At 38.0% G+C, this 26,801-nt stretch overlaps 1 protein-coding gene across 16 annotated transcripts in view; it reads right to left on the reverse strand.

Annotated features, from left to right (window-relative positions):
• Positions 1 to 405: 405 nt before the first annotated feature.
• The window catches only part of LOC127415974 (afadin-like), a 180,254-nt gene continuing 153,858 nt past the window's right edge, over positions 406 to 26,801 (reverse strand). For 7 of the 16 annotated variants that reach the window (XM_051655044.1, XM_051655043.1, XM_051655042.1 and 4 more), the window contains 7 exons: positions 25,417 to 25,602; positions 23,728 to 24,867; positions 20,962 to 20,997; positions 13,386 to 13,520; positions 9,116 to 9,419; positions 2,023 to 2,104; positions 406 to 1,861 (listed from right to left, as the gene is read on the reverse strand). In XM_051655044.1, coding sequence (XP_051511004.1) covers positions 1,705 to 1,861; positions 2,023 to 2,104; positions 9,116 to 9,419; positions 13,386 to 13,520; positions 20,962 to 20,997; positions 23,728 to 24,867; positions 25,417 to 25,602 — 2,040 coding nt within the window. In that variant the 3' untranslated portion in view covers positions 406 to 1,704. Of the gene's footprint in view, positions 1,862 to 2,022; positions 2,105 to 8,884; positions 9,420 to 13,385; positions 13,521 to 20,961; positions 20,998 to 23,727; positions 24,868 to 25,416; positions 25,603 to 26,801 lie in introns of all 16 variants that reach the window. The other 9 variants (XM_051655051.1, XM_051655050.1, XM_051655049.1 and 6 more) reach the window with 5 other exon arrangements.

Here is a 26,801-nt window from a genome sequence, read left to right on the forward strand (position 1 = left end):
AATACTTAAATATGTAAGTAAATTCAATATATTATGAAATAAAAAAATCAGTGAAAATGAAAAATTAACCAAACAATAATGTTAAAATGAAAATGGATGCAAAGTAGTTCTAAAACGAAATGCAAAATACATTAGTTGAATTATTTAGGAATTTAATTTTTCACTTCATTTGTGTTTTTGTTTTTAAAACAAATAATGTAATTAAATATTTATTTAAATTACAGAGTAATTCTGCACTCCTTATTCTTACAAAACACCCAGACAGTTTTCAGCTTTTTTGTTGTTGTTTTTGTAAAATCCGTATTTATTTATGATTTACAAAAGCCTACAGTATGGAACAACCATTGAAATGGATCAAATGAATTAATCTTTAACCTAAAATGAAAACACGACAGCAAATATGTATCAGTTTATGGTTTTTAAAGTGGCAAAAAGAAAGATATTGACACATTACCTTTTTGCATCATTTGAATTTACAAAGTTGTGTTCTCTGGAAAATTATTTACACAGGCGCCAACAGGTCTAGACTATGAATGGAAAGATGTGGGTGTTTCAAACTTTGAAAACAACCAGATCTTTCATTTAAATAAAGTCTGCAATACTGTAAGCTGAGGGAACCTAGTCAATACACAATTATAGAGAAATAGTGGCTTTCTCTGTCAGAAACTATAGGACGCATATAATTGTCACGTTTGTTGTTCTTGCATCAAATTTCAACTGCAGACTGACCAGACTTATAAATACAAACAAATTTGTAACTATGTCAATATGGTTGAAATAAATACCTCCTAATTAAAAGGCTCCTGTGTTTCATTATGACAATCCTCTTTATTTAAATCATATTTTTAACATTATACTACCATCAAACCTCGCCAGTGTCAGCTGGCTGCTGTGTCAGTGGATTATTCATCATCCAAACAAAATTTGGGGAATTAGAAAACTCAACATTATAAAAGTAGTAACCCTCAGCACTCATGGAATGACTGACTTGCAGATGGTCTAGTAAAAAGAGAAAGAAATACAATTCACAAATGGCGCTCACAGGTTATGAAAGCTCATTATTGAGCAAAAAAAAAAAAAAAAATATATATATATTTTAATGCAGACACTAGGTGTGGTGGAAAGGTGCCTGTGTATCCATGAATGTGGAGGGACCAGAATGACAAAAAAAGTGCAACAAGAAAAATTAAAGCTTCCTATATAGGTTTCGTTCATCTGTTCGATAATATACACAACCAATTCTGTCCCCTGTTCTGTACTGTTGAGATGTTAATGTTGGTCTATTATATCGGCACTTGCTCAAAAACAAAGTGGAAATATGTAGAAATATCATAAAATAACAATAAAATTTCCCACATGACTGCCTATTAAAAAAAATAAAATGAGCAAAGACTGCGTTTGTTTTCTTGTGTTTTTTTGGAATAACATTTCACAAACAAAAATATACCCCCTTCATGTCATTTCAATTTTCTTATTAATATAATTAAAACAATTTACAGTGCTTTATTATAATATATCTTTGATACTTTCGAGGGAATTTATGGACTATTGTCTCTTATTGCAACAATGCAGCTAAATTATTCTTAACCGTCCAGTTCAATAAAACCAAAACAAAACTTGGAAAATGAGTGGGAAGCTCTAGCTAGATGATGTTTTTCCAGGGATGGGTTGGATATTGGCAATAAGTCCTGCTTGGGCTTTTTGCTACTGTTTCACGTTTAGTTCATTCTCCAGTTCCATGAGCTTCCGGGAAGCTTTCACCTTGTTTGACACTTCCTTTCCCTGGGAGAAGAGTCTCTGGCGCTCCTTAAATGTTAAATTTTCTGGGGCTCCACTTATTGTGTTCTCCTGGTCGGGACCGCTGCAATTACACAACATTTCATTAGCAACGCAAGTATAAAGAATAGCTTGTGGCTTAAACCACAATGAGATCAACTTTATGTTTTGAATGTATCATATAAGCGCCTCCCTAAAAGTTGTGTGTTTTGAGAAACATTCCAGATGCATGAGTGCATTCCTCACCCTTTCGTCCATTTCTCTCGCAGGTCCTTGTAAACCTCTCCCGACCCTAGTCCTGCAGAGTTTCCAGTGTATGAATTAAATCCTGTTTTAATTTTGTTAAATGGTAAAAACAAATGTGAATTTCCCAAAGAACAACTAAAATATAATTTCAAGAGTGATTGGCAAGTTTACTGCAAAAGCTGCTGGGCTCATGTGAGTTGTGTAGTTTAAATGGACAATGAAGACTTGTGTAATATATCTGGTCAAATTCACCCATCTATTCTGAGTTGAGTGGTGCTTTAAAGTCAACGTGAAACAACATTTGCAACCCATTTTACTTCTATGTTGTGACGCATTTCCGAGCGAAACAGGATGCAGTTAGGGACTTTTTTGGTTTTTATCCATCGGGAAATGAAAAGTGGACTTTGCCCCTTGTTTCTGAGTGGGATGTGGAGGCTAAAGGCCAAATTTAACGTTTCACATTTCCCAATGCTAATGCTTTTTTCAAATCTATCACTTTTTGCTATAACTGCCATAACATTTTGTTCATTAACTGACATTCTGTGTTGGGTGAGTTCTTAAAGAAAAAAGAAATAAAAATAAAAATAGTAGTTCACTACAAATTACTTCTATAAAATCAGATTACTGACTTCAGATTACAAAAAGTAAATGTATCACTGATTACTTAAGTTTGTAACTTACGAAAACAAAAAACCTTCTGTTTTTCTGCTCAACAAATTAAAAATGTGGTTTTTATTTTCACCTTGATCACTGACTCTTTAGTGGGCGCACGCCCTTCAGCTGTCATAAAACACAAACAGATGTACAGTACATACTAAAGCAAATTCATGTTTAAAATGTATTCTACATCCATAATATTATTGTAGAAAAGTATGTGACCAAGGTAATTAAAAGAACTTAATTGAAAGTCAATAACTGTAATCTGATTACAAGAATTTGAAATATAATGCGCTACACTACTTTTTGTTTACTTTGAAATTAGATTAGATTACACCCAACAATGCTGACATAAAATTTCTGGTTTAAGTATTGACAACATTTTAGAAAGGCAGAATTTCCTACTACAGTAGCCTAAAACAATAGGTGCTTTCACACATACGACTTTTTCCTGAATATTAACAGCAGTTTCCGTTTAGAAGTCCAGCTTCAGGACCCGTTAGGAAATACCGGTAAATCAGCTCCAGCAATTTCCCGTAATAAGTTGTAACATTACTGGAAAAGTTCTGTTTTGATATTTGTAAACAAAGCTGTAAGATTAACTGTGAAAAGCATGAAAGAAATCAGAACAAGCTGACGTAAGAAGTCTGTTTGGGCCAATCGCAATGTTTTGACAGAGAAGACACAATTATTCGCCGCCTGTGACTCGGGAGTAAAAAAAGTTCCATCCATGCGAACAAAGAAATTTGTCAACAAGTAATTCCGTAACTTATAATAAAGTAACTAGCCTCCTTCAGGAACAAGGGAAACACAGGACCAAAATCCTTAGCGGCAAACGACATTGGTGTTTAACGGCATTTTGGTGCTTACGTGTGAATGGTAGCAAAACAGATAAAAGACGGAAAACCGTTGCATGTGAATAACAGACGTGGCATATTAACCAGAAAAGCCCATTTTTCCATACAATTTTACTGCAATTTAACGGGTTTTATGTGTGAAATAATGTCTGAATAGCTATTTGGCCATTGGTTCACATGATTTCTTGCTTACGTTTGCTCAGCCAAAAAAGGCAAGAAGTTTCAGAGGTGGAGAAAATTTTTACATTTTAATTAAAGTAAAACTTAAATTTATTCCAAAACTTTTCTTTGAAATAACATGCACCAATGAATCATGAAAAATAAGACAAGCAACATGTCTTAAGAAAATAATTAAGGTCAATTTTGACTTCATGTTGACTTCAATAGCCTTTATCCCACAACGTAAGCATTACAGTTGAAACAATCATAATTTTATCCATTTCTAACTTTTGCTCAAAAATTCAAACTCTTTTGCTGTGGTTACATTCAACCACAACTTGGGCCCAGCAACTTTTACTAAGGTTTTCAACCTCTCATAACTATTCCACAGACCAAAAGCTGAACAGCAAGAAGAAAGCTTGTAGTTAGTGTTAAAGCATTCCAAAGCACATCCGACGTAAGGTCTGTGGATCAGGAGTCAAAGGTGGAGGTCAATCGGCAGCTGTACATAGCTACTCTATGGTTCTAAACAAACTAAACATGTCCGTTGAGGAACGACTGTAAGCGAGATGCTCCCCAACTCGGCACAGCTGGCCTTTACCACGACCCCCACCTCTGACCTTCCGTTGAAGTCATCTGTGAGGCTCACGTGTCCGTGTGTCTGTCAGGGCGAGGGGGGCAGTCGGCATAGATTCTGAGAACTTCAATCTGGCTTAACATGGTGGTTGTGCTTTTAACCAGTGAGGTGCAAGAGCACGACAGCAATCCAAATGCATGTTGGCTGTTTGGTTGTTTGACTGATAATGGAATGAGTTTGGGCCGGAGGGAGAAAGACACAAACACATTGACGTGTGAACCAAAAAAAAAAAAAAAACCTTCACCACTGGTGACGACCAAGTACTTTAAGAGCAAAAAGGGCAGCTGGTGGTTTGGCCTAAAACTGGCTGCTCAAATGAAAAATACGTTGAGCAATCGCAGCTACACACACACATGGCCAGTAGAAAAGGCCAAATTAGAGAAGGGAGGTTTTATTTCTGAGGCCAAATATGTGTTTATACCAGAATTTGTAATTGTGGTTTTTAATGCAAAACAAATATGAAGCAAAAATCTCATTTGTGTATATTCTGTGGCTGTGGGAAATGTATTTTCTTTCCAATAATGGAAATGCTTCTGTTATGCTTTTTTTTCTAACTTTGCTTTAATGATAGCATGCACCATACTCGAGCTGGCATGGACTCCACAAGTTTGTGTATAACCTTATGATCCATGTAATCCCAGCATGATTTGAAAACGTTTCAAAGAGCATCGTGTGCTTCAATGAAAGCAAGGAAATCTGACCTTTCGTACAAAGGAGTTAACATGGTGAATGTGTTATAATTCACTGACATCATTTGTTTTACATATTTCCAGCTTTAAATTGAAAAAAACATTTTTGGATTTTTTTTAATGATATTATATAGAGATAAAGCACAAAAGGTAATTCAAGACTTGAAATGTTTTATACAGCTTCCTTTTTGCTCAGGAACTTGGCAGTTCCAGTAGGTCAATGTACCTTCATAGAGAAGGTGATGGGAAGGCTGCGAAATCACAGGTACTCCCAGGATTCCATGCAGCCAAATGTGAGGGGAAGCACAGGAGGGTGGGTGGTGCCAAGCAAATGATAATACCAAACATTCATATAAAAGACAAACAAGACAGCAAATTAGCAGACAGAAAAAAGAGTGAGAACTACAACACAGCTGAAACAGAGCAAAATCATTATTCCCTGACTACTAAAGCTCTTTTCCAAACTCTAGTGAGATACATTGATGTCTACTGCTTACATATGCAGCTGCCTTTCAAGGCACTAACTTGTGTTTGATAGAACTAGGCTTCAGCAGTGTTGCAGACACAAGAATGATTCGATAAAAGAGGCATTAAGCAAAGCAGCAGCGATTGCAGCAGTTGAATCGAGGCTTGAAAAGCTTCAGTCAGTCTGAGCAGGGAGGAATGCCGTGCTGGCAGGCGGGATTGCTTATAATTTGTTGATTAATGCAAAGTTAGTTCCTTCATAAGCGTCAATGCCATTTTTAACAACAGGCCCCAATGATGGTTAAGTGGAAAAGCGTGTGCAGATTACATGCAAGGTCAGATTCACTGGGCATCTTTGAGAATTTGGGTTGAATTGCTTTGTGCATGACTGTTTAAAAAGTCTCGCAACTGAAGTACTGTGTAAGTTACTTCATAACTAATAAGTATGCACAGACTGAATTTGCTTTACAAGAAACATACATATGTTTGTAAATGTTTTGTTGTTTATAAGTTAGAGTTCTTTATTTGCTTTTTTTTTTTAACCTAAAGGTGATAAAATCTTTCTCCAATCCGGTTTATTATGCAAATAGTGGTTCTATCTATATATTGCTGTTTGTTTGAGCCTCCCGACACAGCAAAATTGGCTTTAACAATACCATGAGTCTGGGACAGGACTATCTGTTTGTTTGACCCATCGAAGATGGTGGGAGTGCTCATTGGTTATGTCATTATTTAATTCTGTTTGGTGAAACTAGTAGCACAGAAATTACACAGTTTACCTTTAACCATTTTGCCCCAATCAAAATGAAAAACTATATAAAATGTAAATTGCTATAAATAAATTTGGCTTATGACTTCATGCTAAAACTGTGGTTCTTTAAGTTTTTTAAACAACTTAAAGTTACTTAATAAATTTAAGTAACTCTTAAATTTTATGAACAGGTTGAACTTTTCTGAATTAAAAGCACTGAAGCAAAATGAACAATAGAGGGAGGCAAAAACCATAATATAATCCTCGAGCAAGCCAGATTGCTGATGGTCCCTGCACTATACTGTACAGCAAATTCAGATGGATTTTAAATAGTCGTGCACAAAACAAAGTGCCTCATCCGACAGATCTTGTCCCCTGTGCCAAGTCTAAACAGGACTGAGGAGAGGTGCAGCGTTTTGCCCACCACTTTAAATGACAAGAAGCCAGTGTCTCGTTCCCTGAGCCCATAATGGACGACCAGGCGTCTAGCTGCTGAGGCCCGGGCCTACCCCAAAGCAAATCACACACATGAAACGGCTGGCAACACCAACAGTACTCGGACTGATTTTGGACGGCACAGCAAATCACGAGGTCTATAGTTTACTCGTAGGATTGCTAGGATGATTCGATGAAGAGGAATCAGGGAGAATAGATAATTGAAAACAATCAAAAAAATCTAATTAGCTACTTAAAAAGGAGGGTAATGAGAGACAACATAAAAAATGGTAACACTTTAAAATAAGGCTGCATTCATTAACATTAGTTAATGCAATTGTTAACACAAACCAACAATGAACAATACTTTTGCAGTATTTATTAATATTCGTTAATGTTCATCTCAACCTAGTGGAGACCGTGGCTAGTTGTCACACTTTATTCCAGTGAATATTTCTCAGGGTAAGTTTATTAAGTAAATTTATGCATAGTCACACACCTGGAAGTCTTGGCTACAATAAATAAATAAATAAAAAAAACTATTAAACATTTTCACCATTCATGCCCAGGACAAAATATACACTGAACACATGTTGACCAATAGCAGGGCATATTGTCACACTATATAGGGCAAGTTGTCACTATGGAACTTGCCACTAAAACAGGGGTGTAGGTTTAATGTGAATACTGGTGGGTGACAGGGGAATGTGTTCCCACCATCAGAGCCACTAAAAAAAGATCTATGTATCTCTTTACATCTACGTCTGCATTAAACAGCCTATTACAGAATTTTCAGCAAAATTTAAAAGTAAAACAATTATGAAGCACACAAGATTACTAAAACAAAATGGAAGACATATTTTTTTATAAATATTAAAACAACAAATATTGTAATTAATAAATTGTCACAGATTTTAAATATAACATTTAAAACATGTGACAACCTGGCTCAATAAAAATGTGACAACATTCCCTCACCTGTCTTTCATGAAAAATATTAATTAATTTGTCCTAAGAACATGTTTCAACCCTTCGATAAAATCTGCCATGATAATATAGTTGATATTGCCTTGATGTGTGCCAGTGTAGCTTGACCCAAGAGTCATAGCAACAACAAAAAATAAAAAATAAAATAAATAAATAAATACATTTACAGTGGAAGGTAGAATTTTTTTTTCTAATTTAAGAGAGTTTAAAACTAATTGTTCAAAGCCAATATACAAAACCTCTGCTTTGAAAAAAAAAAAAAAAAAAAAAACTAGCACAACTAGCGCAATTGGACTTTTTACACCAAATCTTACTCTTACTGAGATATAGCCTTTGTGACAACTAGCCCTGGTCTTATCTATACTATAAAAAGATAACAGTAAAGGTTGTATACATTAAAATAAATTTAGGTAAAATTAAAGGTGCTGTAAGCAATTTTAGTGTTCTGGAATTTTCACAAGACTGAACTGATGAATTAGCCATGCCCCCTCTTTCCAAAACCCAGCCCTCCAGAGACAATGTTGAGACCTAAATCGAGCAGTAGAGCAGCACTGTGTGGTCCCCACTGCTGTCAAATACAACAGCAGCACACTAGCACCCACAACAGACAAAAATGTAAAATCTTAAAATGGCATTAAGCCTCAATGATCCACTTCAACTACAACACTATGAGAATGTGCAAAATGATTGACAGGCAGAAAGCGTCAGAGACCGCGGACACAATTTGTTCGCTGTTTACAGAGTGTAGAGCTGTCACAGAGACCGGTGAGATATCTCACAACACTTACTGTATTTCATTAATATCTTTCAGGGACTAGGATTTTTTTTTTTTGCAAACCTTTCCATAAAAAAAAACAAAAAAACAAACAAAAAAACAAATCGCTTACAGCACCTTTATGGCATTACAAACTAACAATAAACTATGGTATATTTCTTAATTAACATTAACCAAGATTAATAAATGTTGTAAAATTATTTAACCTTATTGTTAAGCGTTACCAAAAAATTATAGAAAACAGGACAGATGATTCACGCGATTGATTGGCTATGGTACTACGTACATTTTTACAGAAGGTAGAGGGAATAGGGAAAAAGGAGAGTGCTGTCTCTCCATTGGAAAACAGGAAAATGAACAAACTAACCCAAAAACCAAGAAAACGAATCACTAAAAAATGGAAAAGGGGTGGGCTGATTGTGGGCCCTCCTCTTTCCTCAGCATGTCTACCTTTCGAGTTGGCTGATGGGATGAAGCTTGGTTTGGAGGGAGGGGGAGGGGGCTGCCCTGCCTTGGTAGCGGTACTGTTGGCATTGGCCGCGGCAGGCAGCTGGAATGAGCTGGACAGAAAGATGCCATCTGAGACAGGGCGGGGCTTGCGCGCGGTTGGCGGCGGCTGGGGCTTTGGGGCGGGGGTAAGGTCACCATAGGACTTCCGGGTGGCCGAAAGCTTAACCTGACCTGTTAGGCCCGGGTCGTCCTCCTCCTCGTCGTCATTGTACGAGACAAACTTGGCAGTGTATATTGTGTCGGGGGAAGTGACCTGGGTTTTGAGGTAGGAGGTGTTTCTCTGAGGCGGGGGTGGAGGGGCACTGTTGCTGTTAGTGGCAGGGGCATATGCGGGAGAAGGGGGCTGGTAGTCCCGGGGGAGGGGAGGTCTGTACAGACCAGGCTCATCTGGCGTCAGCAGCTTGCGCTCGACTTCCTCGTGCTGCCGGCGCCGCTCTGCCTCCAGGCGGGTGTAGTACTCTTCCTCCTGTCTCCTCTGAAGGGGGGGAACATGGGAAGAGCTGGTTAGAGCTGCCTTTGATAGCCTGCGCCCGCTGTCACTGAACGCCATGTTACTGGCGAGGCCTGGTTAACACAAATGGTACTCTGGCTAATGGATGTACCAATGTAGTAAGTCTACATTGTATTAAAAGAAATGTGTTTGAAGATATGTACTCTGAATTGGAAAAGTTCATATAAATGTACTGTGCATCTGAATGAATGAGGTAGACCTAAAATGTACTCCTATATGTCTGGGTTAAGATGTTTACACAGCAAGCAAATGTCACAGCAAAACCAGAACGCTCATATTATAATAAACAAAGCAGTTTTTACAATATAAACAGCACAGACCACTATAATAGATTGGGGTGGGAATTCAAATAATTGCAGTCTTGTCGGTATCGGAAATACTGAAAAAAAGAAAAGCGGAAGTGCATGCAGACTTCGTTTACAGAATTTCTGTCCATCCAAAGTAATAAGAATTGATTACTTTGCAGACATTACTTCGACCACAAAATGGGTCTATAATTCTGTTTGTGGATATCAATTAACTTGCTACTAAGGGCCTTAAGTATCTTTCACAGATTTTATGCCTTTAACCTAGCAAACTTTAGCAAACCCTGGAATTAGTTCTTCCTATGAAATGCTCACTGTATCAGCCTAATACCTTATAAACATAACCTTTAAGATGAATTGGTGCACCCCAACTCACGGATTTTGCATAAAAAAGAAGAGTCTTTAATGGGAGTGATCTAGATTGTTGCATTGCACTACTCGCTTTCAGTGTAAATCTTCCTTGCATTTCCTTTCGTGTACACCAGGAAGGGCCAGAGGAGTTCAAGACACTGCTGACTACAACCAACAGATATGTCTGGTTCTAACTGGAATGGAAAGACTGGAGTATGAAGTACTGTTTCAAGCTCCAATTCAAGGTCTGGCTGGCATTTTGGTGGTTTAGCTCTAGAAAAAAAAAAAAAAAAAACCCAGAGGCTGGCTGCTCTTGTCTGTGTGCATGGATCCCCTGTGTTAGTGTGCGGTGGTAAAGTCTCTTATAAGAGCATGTAGAGGCAAAACACACATGAGCTAGTTCAATCTGGGATGGCCTCCACAAAACCAAGGCGGGCCCATTTCCAACAGCACTTCCATAAAATGTTATATGGAATGACAATGGACTCCTAAAAAAAACACTGGATTGTGTGTATAAATCTGACACAATATGTGTGTCTTTGAAGGGGGTGGGGATACATCACAAACACAGGAGAGATGTTGTGAAGACATGCAGTTGGACATCACAACTGGGCTCTAAAATTACCAGTGGTCTGAGGATGACGCACATGCACACACAAATACATCAAAATGGTCACATAGTGAGAATGTTCTGGTCACATTTTAAATGGAGAATGTAAATTCAGACCACTGGTAAGTTAATGACCCGCTGAGGCATTCCAGAATTGTAAGAAGGTAACACATGGGTGTTAAACCTAATTTTGCCTCTGACAGTTAACGCAACACGTTAAATCTCTGAATCCATTATGAGACATTTAGAACTGCTGTTAATATTATTATTACCTACAGTTGAAATTTGAAGTCAGAAGTTTACATACACCTTAGCCAAATACATTTAAACTCAGTTTTTCACAATTCCTGACATTTAATCATAGAAAACATTCTTACCTATCTTAGGTCAGTTAGGATCACTACTTTATTTTAAGAATGTGAAATGTCAGAATAATAGTAGAGAGAATTATTTATTTCAGCTTTTATTTAATCACATTCCCAGTGGGTCAGAAGTTTACATACACTTTGTTAGTATTTGGTAGCATTGCCTTTAAATAGTTTAACTTGGGTCAAATATTTTGGGTAGCCTTCCACAAGCTTCTCACAATAATTTACTGGAATTTTGGCCCATTCCTCCAGACAGAACTGCTGTAACTGAGTCAGGTTTGTAGGCCTCCTTGCTTGTACATGCTTTTTCAGGATTGAGGTCAGGCTTTGTGATGGCCACTCCAGTACCTTGACTTTGTTGTCTTTAAGCCATTTTGCCACAACTCTGGAGGTATGCTTGGGGTCACTGTCCATTTAGAAGATCCATTTGCGACTGAGCTTTAACTTCCTGGCTGATGACTTTAGATGTTGCTTCAATATATCCACATAATATTCCTTCCAGTCCCACACCAGTCCCTCCTGCAGCAAAGCACCCCCACAACATGATGCTACTACCCCCATGTTTCACAGTTCTTCAGCTTGCAAGCCTACCTCTTTTCCCTCCAAACATAGCAATGGTCATTATGGTCAAACAGTTATATTTTTGTTTCATCAGGCCAGAAAACATTTCTCCAAAAAGTAAGATCTTTGTCCCCATGTGCACTTGCAAACTGTAGTCTGGCTTTTTTATGGTGGTTTTGGAGCAATGGCTTCTATCTTGCTAAGCAGCCTTTCAAGTTATGTCGATATAGGGCTAGTTTTACTGTGGATATAGATACTTGTCTATCTCTTTCCTCCAGCATCTTCACAAGGTCCTTTGCTATTGTTCTGGGATTGATTTGCACTTTTCGCACAAAAATACATTCATCTCTAGGAGACAGAATGCGTCTCCTTCCTGAGCAGTATGATGGCTGCGTGGTCCACTGGTGTTTATACTTGCTTACTATTGTTTGTACAGATGAAAGTGGTACCTTCAGATGTTTCGAAATTGCTCCCAAGGATGAACCAGACTTGTGGAGGTCCACAGTTTTTTTTTTTTTGAGGTCTTGGCTGATTTCTTTTGATTTTCCCATGATGTCAAACAAAGAGGCACTGAGTTTGAAGGTAGGCCTTAAAATACATCCACAGGTACACCTCCAATTGACTCCAATTAGCCTATCAGGATCTAATTGGATAATTGCCTAAAGGCCTGACATCATTTTCTGGAACTTTCCAAGCTGCTTAAAAGCACAGTTAACTTAGTGTATGTAAACTTCTGACCCACTGGAATTGTGATATAGTCAATTAAAAGTGAAACAATCTGTCTGTAAACAATTGTTGGGAAAATTACTTGTGTCATGCACAAAGTAGATGTCCTAAACGACTTGCCAAAACTATAGTTTGCTAATATGAAATCTGTGGAGTGGTTAAAAAAATGAGTTTTAATGACTTCAACCTAAGTGTATGCAAACTTCTGACTTCAACTGTACATATAGATAAGTATATATATATATATATATAAATGGACATAATTTTAAACATAGAAAAAGGGGGATGTGATCTCCTACAAGTCTGACAAATTAAATATCAGCTGATCTCTCCAGTCGCATCCACTTACAAGATCACAAGGAACCATCCATTTGGAAATCAGACGAAACCTTGAAAAAGTTTAACGTTAGCAAATATACACAGCCGTTCACATTTGTTCTTTCATGTAAATATATCGAAAGATCTTTTTCTTTGGGAACAAAACAAATTCCACGAATCTGGCCCAAACAAAAAGCAAAGTTCTTGGAGTATAATAAGTATAATTATACTGACTAATCAATACCAAGATTACAAGTCTGGAAACAAAATCTGTGATTAGGGTAGAATTGTTCAAAGATAATCTGCATCCCATAAGAAGTGTGCTAACAATGTGCCTGCAGTTCTAAAAAACTGAAAAAATAACCCCGTTATAAACCTGTTTTATTGGTTAATAGCTAATTCTGATGGTTGATGCTGCAATTTTAATCCTACACTTGAACCTGAATTTAATTTATAAACCTAAATTCAAGACTAGAAATAATGTAGGCAAATGTATGCATGGAGACCAGTTTTATTAGTTAACAGTGTCTGTTGATCTTCGTTGGTTTGCATACTGCACTTTTACACTAAAAACATGTCATCTGCATTTCCGTTGTCAAAACCATATAATATAACATTTTAATTTTCATATACGTATTCATCTATGTCTAGACTGTTTCTAGTTTTCGCTGGTCTGCTCGAATCACAATACCTTCTCCTCAGCCTCTCGTCTGGCTCTCTCCTCCTCTCTCCAGCGTCTCTCCTCCTCCTGTTTGGCTCGCTCCTCTGCCTCACGCTTACGGATTTCCTCCAGCTGCTGTTTCCGTCGTCGCTCCTCGTCCTGTAGCTGAGGTGCACAATATATAATCAGCTTTAGAGCAAAGCACTGGACCACAGAGACAATGAATTGACCTGACTAAAATGCCTTTCTGAAATGAAATTGATGGTTGATGTAGCAATTTTAATCTTAGTATTAAACCTAAAGACCTTAAAAAAATAGTTCACCCAAAAATGAAAATTTGCTGATAATTTACTCACCCTCAGGCCATCCAAGATGTATCTGAGTTTCTTTCTTCATCAAAACAGAATTTAAGTCTTTTAGGATTTCATTTCAGGCCTCCTCTAAACAAAGGCAAGTGTATGTCCTCCATTTTTTTATGGTCCAAAATGCATATTTAGGGTGCATCAAAATAATCCACATGACTCCAGTCCACAAATAAAGTTCTTCTGAACGCAAATGATTGATTATTTTTAGAAACAAAACCATACTTATATACTTTTTAACTACAAATGTTCGCTTCTGTACATCTCTGTGACGTGCGCTCGTGAGAGGGATGACATAAGCTCGTTGGTACGGTCACGCATCACGTGGAGGAGTCATGAAGCGCGTCATTGTGAACGGCACAAGTTTCTCTTGTAAACAAACCAAAACAGTCCAAAACTATTTAAAAACAATATCAAATATAAAATAATAATAATTTCCAAATAATAAAAAAACCAACGTAAATAACGACGCGCTTCCTGACTCCTCCTCCACGTGACGCGTGACCTTACCAACGACCTTACATCATCCCTCTCATAGGCGCACGTCACAGAGATGTACAGAAGCGAACATTTGTAGTTAAAAAGTATATAAGTATTGTTTTGTTTCTGAAAATAATTAATCGTTTGGGTTCAGAAGAACTTTATTTGTGGATTATCGGAGTCATGTGGATTATTTTGATGCACCCTAAATATGCATTTTGGACCGTCAAAAAATGGAGGACATTCACTTGCGTTGTTTAGAGGAGGAGGCCTGAAATGAAATCCTAAAAGTCTTAAATTCTGTTTTGATGAAGAAAAAAAACTCAGATACATTTTGGAAGGCCTGAGGGTGAGTAAATTATCTGCAAATTTTCATTTTTTGGTGAACTATTCTTTTAAAGACTTAAATCCTAAATTAAACCTAAATGGTAATTTGGTACGTGGACCTGTTTTACTTGCAGTAGCTAATTATGGTAATTAATGTAACAAATTTAGTCTCAGTCTTAAACCTAGTCTCCTAGTATTAAACCTAAACTTAAAACCTAATATTAAACATAAATTTAAGAATAATGATAATCTAGAAAAAATTGTCTGTGGACCGGTTTTATTGGTTAACAGCTAAATCTGACAGTTGATGTTGTAATTTTAATCCTAGACTTTAACTTAAATTTAAATCCTAATATTAAACCTAAATTTAAAATTAATAATCTAGAAAAAATGGTGTGTGAACCTATTTTTTAATAGCTAAATTCTATAGTTGATGTTGCAATATGAATTCTAGTCTTAAAAACTAAACCTAAATTTAACAAGAATTATAATTTAGACAAATTGGTGCATAGATCAGTTTCATTGGTTAATAGCTAAATCAAATATTTGATATTGCAATTAGAATCATAGGTCTTAAACGTAAAATTAAACCTGAATTTCAGAATAATGATAATCTAGAAAAAAAGGGGCTTGGACCTGTTTTATTGGCTTATAACCAATTGTAATAGTTGATATCGCAATTTTGTTAATCATAATCTTAAACTGATGTGATAAAATTAAACCTATAGTTAAGACAAACAATAGTCTTCATAATCTTTATAAACTGGTGCTTGCACCCGTTTAATTGGTTAATAATGTCTGATGATCTTAAAATAGCTTGAAGACTCTCTGGAAATTGTTTTAAATTTCAGTGCCAATATAAGAGCAGATTGGACAAAGCTACGTCCCTTGTTTCTAAGTTGAAAAAGGTACAGTTGAAGAAAGAAGTTTATATACACCTTAGCCAAATACATTTAAACTCAGTTTTTCACAATTCCTGACATTTAATCATTTAAAGAATGTGAAATGTTAGAATAATAGTAGAGAAAATGATTTATTTCAGCTTTTATTTCTTTCATCACATTCCCAGTGGGTCAGAAGTTTACATACACTTTGTTAGTATTTGGTAGCATTGCCTTTAAATTGTTTAACTTGGGTCAAATATTTTGGGTAGCCTTCCACAAGCTTCTCACAATAAGTTGCTGGAATTTTGGCCCATTCCTCCAGACAGAACTGGGGTAACTGAGTCAGGTTTGTAGGCATCCTTGCTCGCACATGCTTTTTCAGTTCTGCCCACAAATTTTCTATCTTTGGAGGTATGCTTGGGGTCATTGTCCATTTGGAAGACCCATTTGTGACCGAGCTTTAACTTCCTGGCTGATGTCTTGAGATGTTGCTTCAGTATATCCACATAATTTTCCTTCCTCATGATGCCATCTATTTTGTGAAGTGCACCAGTCCCTCCTGCAGCAAAGCACCCCCACAACATGATGCTGCCACCCCCATGCTTCATGGTTGGAATGGTGTTCTTCGGCTTACAAGCCTCACCCTTTTTTCCTCCAAACACAATGACATGGTCATTATGGCCAAACAGTTCAATTTTTGTTTTTGTTTTTCAGGCCAGAGGATATTTCTCCGAAAAGAAAGATCTTTGTCCCCATGTGCACTTGCAAACTGTAGTCTGCCTTTTTTATGGCAGTTTTGGAGCAGTGGCTTCTTCCTGGCTGAGCAGCATTTCAGGTTATGTCGATATAGGACTCGTTTTACTGTGGATATAGATTGTCTACCTGTTTCCTCCAGCATCTTCACAAGGCCCTTTGCTGATGTTCTGGGATTGATTTGCCCTTTTCGCATCAAACTATGTTCATCTCTAGGAGACAGAATGCATCTCCTTCCTGAGTGGTATGATAGATGTGTGGTTCCATGGTGTTTATACTTGTGTACTATTGTTTGTACAGATGAACGTGGTACCTTCAGGTGTTTGGAAATTGCTACCAAGGATGAACCAGACTTGTGGAGGTCCACAGTTTTTTCTGAGGTCTTAGCTGATTTCTTTTGATTTCCATGATGTCAAGCAAAGAGGGACTGAGTTTGAAGGTAGGCCTTAAAATACATCCACAGGTACACCTCCAATTGACTCCAATTAGCCTATCAGAAGCTAATTGTCTAATTGCCTGAAGGCTTGAAATCATTTTCTGGAATTTTCCAAGCTGCTTAAAGGCACAGTTAACTTAGTGTATGTAAACTTCTGACCCACTGGAATTGTGATATAGTCAATTAAAAGTGAAACAATCTGTCTGTAAACAATTGTTGGAATAATTACTCGTGTCATGCACAAAGTAGATGTCCTAAACGACTTGCCAAAACTATAGTTTGCTAATATTTAATCTGTGGAGTTGTTAAAAAATGAGTTTTAATGACTTCAACCTAAGTGTATGTAAACTTCTGATTCAACTGTATATAAAGAACACATTTCTTGGTTTGGACAAGAGCTCAGTGTATAAGCAATGTAAAATAAACTTCTGTATAATTTATTAAACTCATTTAATGGCTAACCTCTAAGGGTCACAATGCTTTTACTAAAGTACACAAAGCCATACATTGAGACTAGGTTGCAGTGGTGATTTGCCAATTATATTATAGACATCTTGTTGAATATTTTGTCATAGTTAACTTGACAATGTGGCCCCTGTGATTAAAGAGGCATCGTGCACTGTACAAAAGTACACAGGAAACAGAACAACATGCACATACACAGTGGCATGCAAAACAAGAACCGCATTTTATCACATTTACTGTACATTACTCAAATGGCAATCCAAACACCCTACTTACATTTCAAATACAAGACATAACCAATGCTTAGCACACAAGGAAACACAAAATACAACAAGACATCTTTTCTCTCCCAAATCAGAAGAAATAAATTAAAAATGTCCAGTAGTCAGAATAGGAGTGAAGGAAACACAGAGTAAATGAATGGCAAAGCGCCAGGGTCAGCACACACAAAGAGCAGTGAAGAGTGGAGTGATGGAGGAGACATTAATGGTGATCACGGTACATTAATGAGGCCCACATGCAGGCAGGCTCTGGGCCAGAGAGACAGGGCCAGGAAAACATGTGCCAGCCCCCTCATGGTGCCACTGCACTGAAACAATGACTGGAAACCAGAAGAGCTTCATAGGTTTCCAAGAAAGCGAGCTTCCAAAGCTGTCTTTGGAATTAATTTGGTGGTTTTCTATGTTAAAATGTTCTTTAAAGCCTAGCGCACACTACAAGACGGAAGCTTGTTACCCTGCTCACATTTTGTTTGCACTGCTCACTTACAAAACTAATCAAAGAATAGGTGCGTCAATTCCATGTAGCACTTTCCACCATCGGCCTGAACGGTTCCATACAGGGCAAGTAACGGTTCCAGTAGCACTTCCACTAGACCACGGTTTGGTACGGTGCAATTACAAACCGTTTCCGGTCTGGATTTCTCAACATGGCTAGGTAACCATACTGGTGGAACGCCAGTAACGATCACTTGCTTAGTCAGTCCATTCCAATCCTGATTTTGCAGCACCACAATGGGAAAAGACATCATAACCATTAGACTTGCCACAATATCATAATTTTCACACCGGTGCAGTGTTCACATTCAAACCGATACACCGGTATTACCGCTGGATGGACGCTAAGTGGTACTATGGGGTCATTTTCGTTAAGCAATAGCCTACACAATAACGCAAGGCAGCTTGATTTCAAACTTTGAACTTTGTTTTTTATTTATTTTAACTAAAAATGAAAATGAAACTGAAAAAAAAAAAAAAATGAAGTGCAATTAAAATGTGTGTTGTTCAACTTTTTGAAAGATGGCTTTTCAACAGTTGTGAAGGGCAACATCTCTTTGGCAATGAACCTACTTCATCCGTGCATTCTCTCCATCATGGGCTACCAGTCGGGTATTTCGTTGTCCAGGCAAATACATCACTTATTGTGGGTTGTTGTGGGTTTAATTTTGGTGTTTTATTACCTTTCATCCCAGGACCCAGTTTAGCTGCTTTGGAAGGGTAATGACTTTGAATGTGTGTGAATACATTTGTTTTTTTCCCACCTAGGGCTGGGCGATATGCAAGAAATATGTTCAAGGTATTTATATATTAAAAAAAAAAAAAAAATTACAAATATCCAATTACATCGTCAACCCCCCGGCTGAGGGATCAGTGAATATTCTTGCTTTAGTGATTTTGCATTGAAAATTAAAATCAATTATTTAAAAAATGAAAACCTTAAACCAAAGACATTTCTAAATTCAAATTGCATTTCAAACTAAACGAAAAAGCAATTAAAATAAAGTTTAAAAATAAATCATATATAACCACCTTTCCATTTACCAGCAGCAAGTATCCATCTATCACAACAGGCGAAAAATTGCTAATACAAATTATGATCTAAAAACAAATATAAATGTAAACATTATTATCATCATTATAATTATTATCAATGAAATATAAATCAAGGTTCGAGGTGAACGTGTTTTTGTTTTTGATTTAATCACAAATGTATAGGCTATATATAAAGTGACCCTGCAGAGTTGCGCTCACAACGAACTGCTCTGTGGAAATAAAGTGAACTGAACTCAGAGCAGGGGTCATTTGCAGCATTCTCATAGATGATACTATTCTTGCAAAAAAATTTCAGAAGACTGAAACAAAGAAAGAGTGGGAACCCTTTACATAAGCGTGTTCCACGAGACTGCATGCCTCAGAACAAACAGTGCTTCAGAAATGCGCATTGACGGCTTTTCTGTCATCGGATCTTAAAAATATAATAAAATGTTTTTCTTCAAGTATGTGTCTGCGTCTAACAAAATTTCTTGTGTCATTCCGAATCCAAGATGTCTTACAATTACCCACCATGCACATTATATTCGATATCTGCAATTAAACGTCTTCTGTAAGTATGCGTACTTTGCTGCCTGTGTAATTTGATACGCTGGTAAAGAACATCTGGCTTTCAATGCGTTATTTAGGTTAATTTATCATGGGTGGCAAACTCTTCATTAGGCAACTATTCTTTATTTAAGGCTGTTCTATTAGTTAGGCTATTTTATTGAATATTAAATTGATACCGGAAGTTCCTTTCATAATGTTTCCCCCTTTTACCCAGTATAAAATTTCACACTGGTGTTGTCCCTTGTACCGAGTAAAACCACTAACACAACCCTAGTAACCATGTCAAAGAGCCCAGATCAGAATGGAATGGCACAGTTACGCAACAAGAACTGTTCGGCCCGATGGTGGAAAGCGCTTAAGATTGTTCTATTCTTCAACTGGATTTGCGATCCTAAAATTCAGCAACACAAGATGATTCTTGACAAAGTCAACAAACAACATGGAAGGGCCTTCACTCTTGCATGATTTGCACTGAACTGAAGCTAAAACATATAGGTGAGACAGTGGTTAGGGAAATGTGGGCTGGCACTTTAAATTATTTATTTTGCATTTTATCCCTGATTCTCATGGTCTCGCCCTCCTCTCATGCAATTTCTTTGGCTGTTACACATTGCTGCTCCCTTTCTTGTCAGAGACAGTGTGCAAACTTGACAACTTGTTGACTAGATTTCAAATAAATTTGAAATGTATCGAAGTGTCTACAACTACTCTGGGAACGCACACTAGAAGAGCATCGGAAAAGCACTAAAAGAGTGCCATGTCCTAACCAGATGTGTCACGCTAAAAGATGTCTCTTCCATGTTTAACTAAGTTTTTGTCCTAACCAAATGCGAAATGCGACAGGAGATTTCTTTTATATTTCAGAGGTGTCGTGCCAGGTAGCCGAAATCCCTTCTGACTGGCTGTGATAGTGTCACGTAATGCAGCAGTTTTTCGTTCAATGAGGACAGACAAATTGCTCAATGCTAGAAACTTTTATCATCTCACCTAGGCCGAATCCACACAAATCCATTTTCTAATCCAATGCTAATCAACATGCCAATGTGAATGAGATGTCTAAATGTAGCAAAATCAATGCGTTTTCAAACTAAAACACATTAGTGTGGACTTGGCCCTAGTTAAGACGTGGTGTAAGATCTGACTTTTTCCACAGACTAGTTGCAGACTTAAAAAATGAAAGGATGACAAGCTTTGTAGTGTGCACCTGGCTTCAATTATTTTTTACTTGTATGATGTGGTAAATCAGATGTCCTAAAATGAGCGGACCACTGCCTGTCCTTAGGCTTCCATTAGGAATTAGACATTGTTCCAAAGCAGCAGTTTTCCAATGAAGCACACACACAATGAACATTTCAAGACGATGGCTTCCTTGCTTGAAGATGTGGTACATTGCTCTCTAAATAATCATGGATAAAGAAGCACGCCACGGTCGAATGAAGAGGGGAAAGAGGTAGTGAACAAGAGGAGACACAGGTGGAGCCGAAACAGGAAGAGAGGTAAAGATCATAAAGAACATACCAAATCTAGAACAGAGATTGCTGGTACAGCAGTCTGCTGCAGGAGAAACAGAAATCGTACAGCAACCAAGGGGGTGGGAGAGAGAGAGAATAAATTAAGAAGTAGAAATAAAGAAAAGGTGGGGTTTAGATTAGATAAAGGGTAAAAATAATAATAATAATAAAATAAAATAAACTGCCACAGTGATGTGCTGCCAGGAACATTCCAGGGCAGTATGGGTCTGATTATTCCATTATTCCACTTCCCTTCCACAAACACTTGCATGGAACTGGAGAAAGGCTCACACACTGGAGAGCTGGTGAGGAATTTCCCCATCATTCCACTCCCCCCACTGAAGAATAGGCTATGTTTTTCCTTCAAACACACACGAGTGTTGACCTTCCCTTAGACGGCTCGACCTGCCAACTCCTCGTCGGAGATGGCGAAATATAAAAATTAGCTTCCAGCAGTGTGCTACATACAGCAGACTCTCGGGTGGACGTTATGTTGGCGCTGCGCAAGTGGGGGTTGTTTCACATGACAGTAGCTATGGCAGGTGTTGGAAGAAAAAATGGTAGTGGACTTAAGGGGGGGCTGATGTTTGTGCGAAGGTTTTAAGTCACTGAAAATCATGACGATCAGAGAAAAATGGTGGTTAAACAAGGCGTTTTTATATAGGCCGCACACACCAGCCCCCCAGGAAGACAAGAGTTTGAATTATCTCACTGAACTCATATGTTAAAACAATGATCTTGTATTAAAGACTCATTACAGGCTGTTTCCAAGGCACAGATTAAACCAAGTCCTCAGTTGCTCATAGGCCTGTGCAATATTTCCAAAACTGATAATTTATTCTATGCTATTTTTTTGGCAATATAAAATTAACCAACACTGTGAATATTGCGGTGATTTAAATGCTTTTTTTATTTGGTCATTAAGTATCCTAAAGGCTATAACAGTAGGGCTGGTTTTTAATCCTTGTAAGTTAAAGAGCACCAAGACATAAATATTTTAATAGGGTCTCTGATTTAAACATTATTATATAAGATTATTTCAGATACCACATTCATTTTACATGATTTAAAACTTTTCAGTAAAAAAATAAATAATAATTTACATAAATATTACTGTTTCTTACCATGTATTGTTACATAGGTACATAAAAAATACAACGTGTAAACTTCATTCCTCCTTGTGTTCATTTAGTGAACTGTCAGTGAATCAGTTTGCCGATATGTTTGCATTATCATAAATAAATAATGAATAACAAATATAAAGGTACATACACAGTGCTGTTTATTAGTGCTGTTTATTAAAATGTATCGTTATATTGGTGCATATTAATGAGTATATTTATTTCCTCATGTTCATTTTGTGAAAAATGGTGCGGAAAACATGCGTTTATTATATTTTTAGATTATATTTTAACTAGATTTTACTTCTCACTATAAACATTTTTAATCTACTTGGCAACAATGGCTGTTTAGTTGAAATGATGATTCATCTGATAGAAAAAACAAACAAACAACAACACCACCACCTTTCTAAACTATTTCAAAGTTAATAGATAAATGTCAAGATATTTAGCGTACATCGGCAAAAGGCTGAAAAACTGTTTTTTTGTTGTTGTTTTTTTTTAAGATATATATCGCCCAGCCCTATTACAAACACAATCAACAGTGCTGATTCCCTACTGTAATTCATATCTTGTCAAAGACAACTTTTAATATGTGCATGAAAAGGCTTTGCAGGTCAATAATAAAAGATCATGTCTTATTAGAAATCATATGTTAGAACATATCAAATGATCCTAAATCGATTAAGTTAAGTGGTTGATCAACAAGTAAACTATAGATTTAGACAGAAATGGTTCTGTTATTGATTTGTTTTTAGAGGTTAATGAATATTAATTTGAATGAGAGATGAGATCAGGAGAGATGTACTGGTCTGGACTGGGCAGGTTGATGCTGGTGCAAGCACTAGAGTCGTGTCCAGTGCTTAGCATCGGAAAGCCCTGCTCCTCCCCTACACCAGCGCAGCGTTTATCAGCAGAGCAGCATGGAAAAGCAATGACATAGGCATGTTGCAGGTGGTGCACATGGCAAAACATTCAGTAAAACAGCGGAAAACCAAAGCATCACACAGGGAATTCCAGGTTGGCTGTTAGCTGAGAAATCTACAATTGCATCAACAATTTTTCCTGCTGTGGATTCAAATGCAATGCAAATGTCTATGAACAAACAAACAGGCCTGCACTCGACTTCCAAAAAGTACTGTAGAGGCGTACAACTAACTTAAGTTTCAATCTGCAAAGCTATGACAACATACATGTGCTAAAGTTGTTTTAAAGAATAATCTGTTTGTAATCTTTATACTAAAGCTTTTTCTTTTCAAATGCATTCAAAAAACGAAAATAGTCCTCAGATGGCTGTACTAGCATGGAGAAAAAATTATATTACAAAAGCATTTGTACAAACTGCCTCTGGTATGTAAAATCAACATGAAATGGCAATCAATTGCAACCAATTTTACTTGTGTGATTTGTGGTATTTGAGTCAAACTGGAAAAATTTACCAAACAAAATGTAGGGTGGCAAAGACAAATATTTTTTTCTTTGGAATTATTTGCACTAATGAACCATTTCACAATAAAACTAGGAATTTGCATTAAGATTTCATGTTGACTTTAACAGTTTCTTGCTTGGGTTCATACCAACACAGTAGTATCAGCTGTACTAATCGTTTAGTCCTAACAATAATTTGAATCACACTTCCTGCATTTGCTCACCCGTGCTCTCTTCTCCGCCTCCAGTCTCTGCATGATTAGCGTGGTGTCTACATCTTCATCATCCTCCTCTTCCTCGTCCTCCTCGTTCTGCTTGGACTCCTGTAGTCTCTTCTGGAACTGCCACTCCAGCATGAGTTTGCGCAGTCGGTCATTGTCCTCCGGTGTGCGCTCAGGCTTGGCCTGCAAATCTTGTATCTCCTTGTCCAGCAGATCAACAATGTGAAGCTGCTGTTGCTTCTCCAGTTTCTCACGGGCGTCCCTCTTCCAGGGGTCCGGGGAGAGGCTATCACTGGCGGAAAGTTCCTCTTTACTGATGGTGATGTACTGCAGGTCACGTCTCTCGATTGTGCGTGGTTGTTGCTGTGGTAGGAGGTCACGGATTACTGTGTCCTGGGACTGCGGGGGCTGGCGAGGAAGGCTGGAGAGTTTGTCGGGTCGGGCTGGTTGTGGTAGCTGTGGTTGGGGTGGCTGGACTGGGGGCAGATAGGGTTGGGGAACCTGGACTGGAGGCTGTGGATGGGGCATCTGTTGGTGTTGAGTGGCGGGCGGTAGGGGGCCGTGTTGGTTGTTGTGCATAACGGTGCCGGGTGGGTTCCGAATCTGCACCAACTTCCTCTCCTGGTCTCTTCTTTTCCTCTCTCGCTCTTCTTCAAGCCGAGCTTTCTCCTTCTCATACCAACGTTGTTGCTCTTCGCGTTTCTTGCGGTCGGCACTGGCTGCGGCAGCTGCTGCCTGTTGTTGCGAGACAGAAGGTGGGGGCGGAAGGGGCAGGTCAGCCTCATAGTCGTAGTGTGCTGGCGGAGGAGGAGGGGGTGGGGGTAGATCAGAGCGGGAGGGTTGGGAGACACCCACGGGGCCGGAGTGGGGGGCTATTGGGGTCTTCCAGCGTCCAGGACCGCTCTTGTGGTTGTCCTGGTTCCTGGTGGCAGAGGAGGAGGAAAAGTTGAGGTGCTCTTGGCTGGAGGTGCTGGATTCCACCGAGGAGGACACCTGGTGGTTCCAGTGCTCGCCTCCACCTCCTCGCTGGTACTCAGCCTCAAGCTGATGCTGCTGCAGGTGCATCAGATCTTCCTGGCACAGATGGTCACCTGGGTAACCACCGGGCACATCACACAGGTCCTCCTGAGAGCGCGCAACCCGCTGGCAAGGCACAATGATAGAGCAGTGAGATTAATTTCTTATATTTGAGCAATGCACACACAAATTACAACAAGATAAACAAGCTAAACATTTTAATCGTAAGATACGAAAACTATACCAGTTAAATTTGTTATGATACAAATTAGTATCATAAAGACACTTTGAATATGTTGTTTCTTTGAGCATGGGGAAAGTGTGGTAGGTATTCTGTGCATAATCAAAAAATAAAAATGTAAATAATGAGGCGCTATACTAAATGGAATACTAATTAGTCATTTAGCCAAATCACGGAAAAACCACACATTTAAATATGCCTTCTTTATATGGTATTGTTTATAATTTTATTACTGGTATAACTGATTAAAAAAAAAAAAAAAAAAAAAGGTATTCAAACTTTTACCGGAGAACATTACAGAAGCTACCGCATTAACATGGAATCCACGTAACTACCATATTTTGTGGTATTACTATTTTTTTTAATTGGGTACTGTGATAATACCATGGCACCAGGATTCTGTGCCACACTAGTATGCATAACTGAAGGCTAACCTGCATAGACATGTTGTTATTAGTGTGGTTATCCATAGGGGGTAGAGGCTCCGGTTCGTTATTTTGCCAAGGCTGGCCAGGGCCCATCCTGTCCTGAGATTTAGAGGCTGGAAAAGTGAAATATTCTCTTGGGTATGTCTGAGTGGGAATTGGATATGCCTCTGGATGGGGTGGAGATGGCTCCTCCTGTTGGACAAATAGGGTAATGAGCTGTGACAGTCTAAATTCAGTTTCTTGATTGTCCTTTTACTTAAGTTAGTGTGTTGTTATTGTTTTATTACTGTCCAGACCGTGGTTATGGAAACTAGTGTTTGTTGAGGGTAAAAGTGTGATAGTTAGCGTGTATGTGCATAAATCACAGAGGAATGTAAAACAAAGGGACATTTCAGCTAATCAGGGATGATGGTTGCAGACTTCAGTAGGATTATTTACAAGAAAAACACAACAAACAGTCACAAATCAGGTTTCCATTAGACTCCAACAAATACTGTAGTTTCAGAGACAAAAACAGAACAGGACAGGTGGGTGTTCGGATTTAAAGGTTTCCGATGATTTGATTTAAACCATAAGAGGCATTACAAGAGGACAAAACAGATTTTCAGCACATCTACTGTAAAAGTGCCACACATATCAGCAAAAAGAATTTCTGGATAAGATCTGCCCAGCTGTGTTGTGATGTTACAAACTACATATTTCAGTAGTGTGACTGTAGTATTAGCTGTTTTCAAAACAGTGTAGCTTTTGTAGTAAAGAGCCTTTTTCCAACAAATAGCAGAAGTGTCAGTCCATCTGAAGTGGTCCAATAATTGTAAAGTTGGTTGCTTGACCATTTTTAATATTCCTAAATTTTTTTGGGAGTGAATACCTCTATGTATTGGTATTGCAAAACCACCAGTTTTTTATTTTAAATTTACTTGGTTTAACCACTACGGCCATCTTTGTATAATTTTGGTTACACAGATGTTTACGGAAACCTCTCAGCTCAGGAAGGTCCCAGCTCCTTGAAACAAAAACTGATCTATAGAGCACATTACAAGGTACATGTACATTTACAAACATTTAGCACATTCTTGTTCCTTAGACTTAGAACTTAAGTCCTAATGTAATAATCAAGATTGCTGAAATGTCCACTTTTAGGGGCAATTTATAATGGGAAGGGTTCGAGTCTAAATGTTTTTTAGGGGGTACCTAGGTAAGTATAGTTTGCATGCAGAACATTTCATGTTTGAGACTTCTCTTATTTTTCTTTTATGGGAGTGGGAAAGTGCAATTTCCCTCATTTTAGGATTGATTATCTCTGGTGGGGGACCAGATAAGAACCTGAAATTTTCACAGATTTAAGTCCTCTATAGTAGCATTCTGCTGTAAAATTACTGAGCTAGGGC

The sequence above is a fragment of the Myxocyprinus asiaticus genome, chromosome 25, assembly GCF_019703515.2.
Source record: "Myxocyprinus asiaticus isolate MX2 ecotype Aquarium Trade chromosome 25, UBuf_Myxa_2, whole genome shotgun sequence".
NCBI lineage: Eukaryota > Metazoa > Chordata > Actinopteri > Cypriniformes > Catostomidae > Myxocyprinus > Myxocyprinus asiaticus.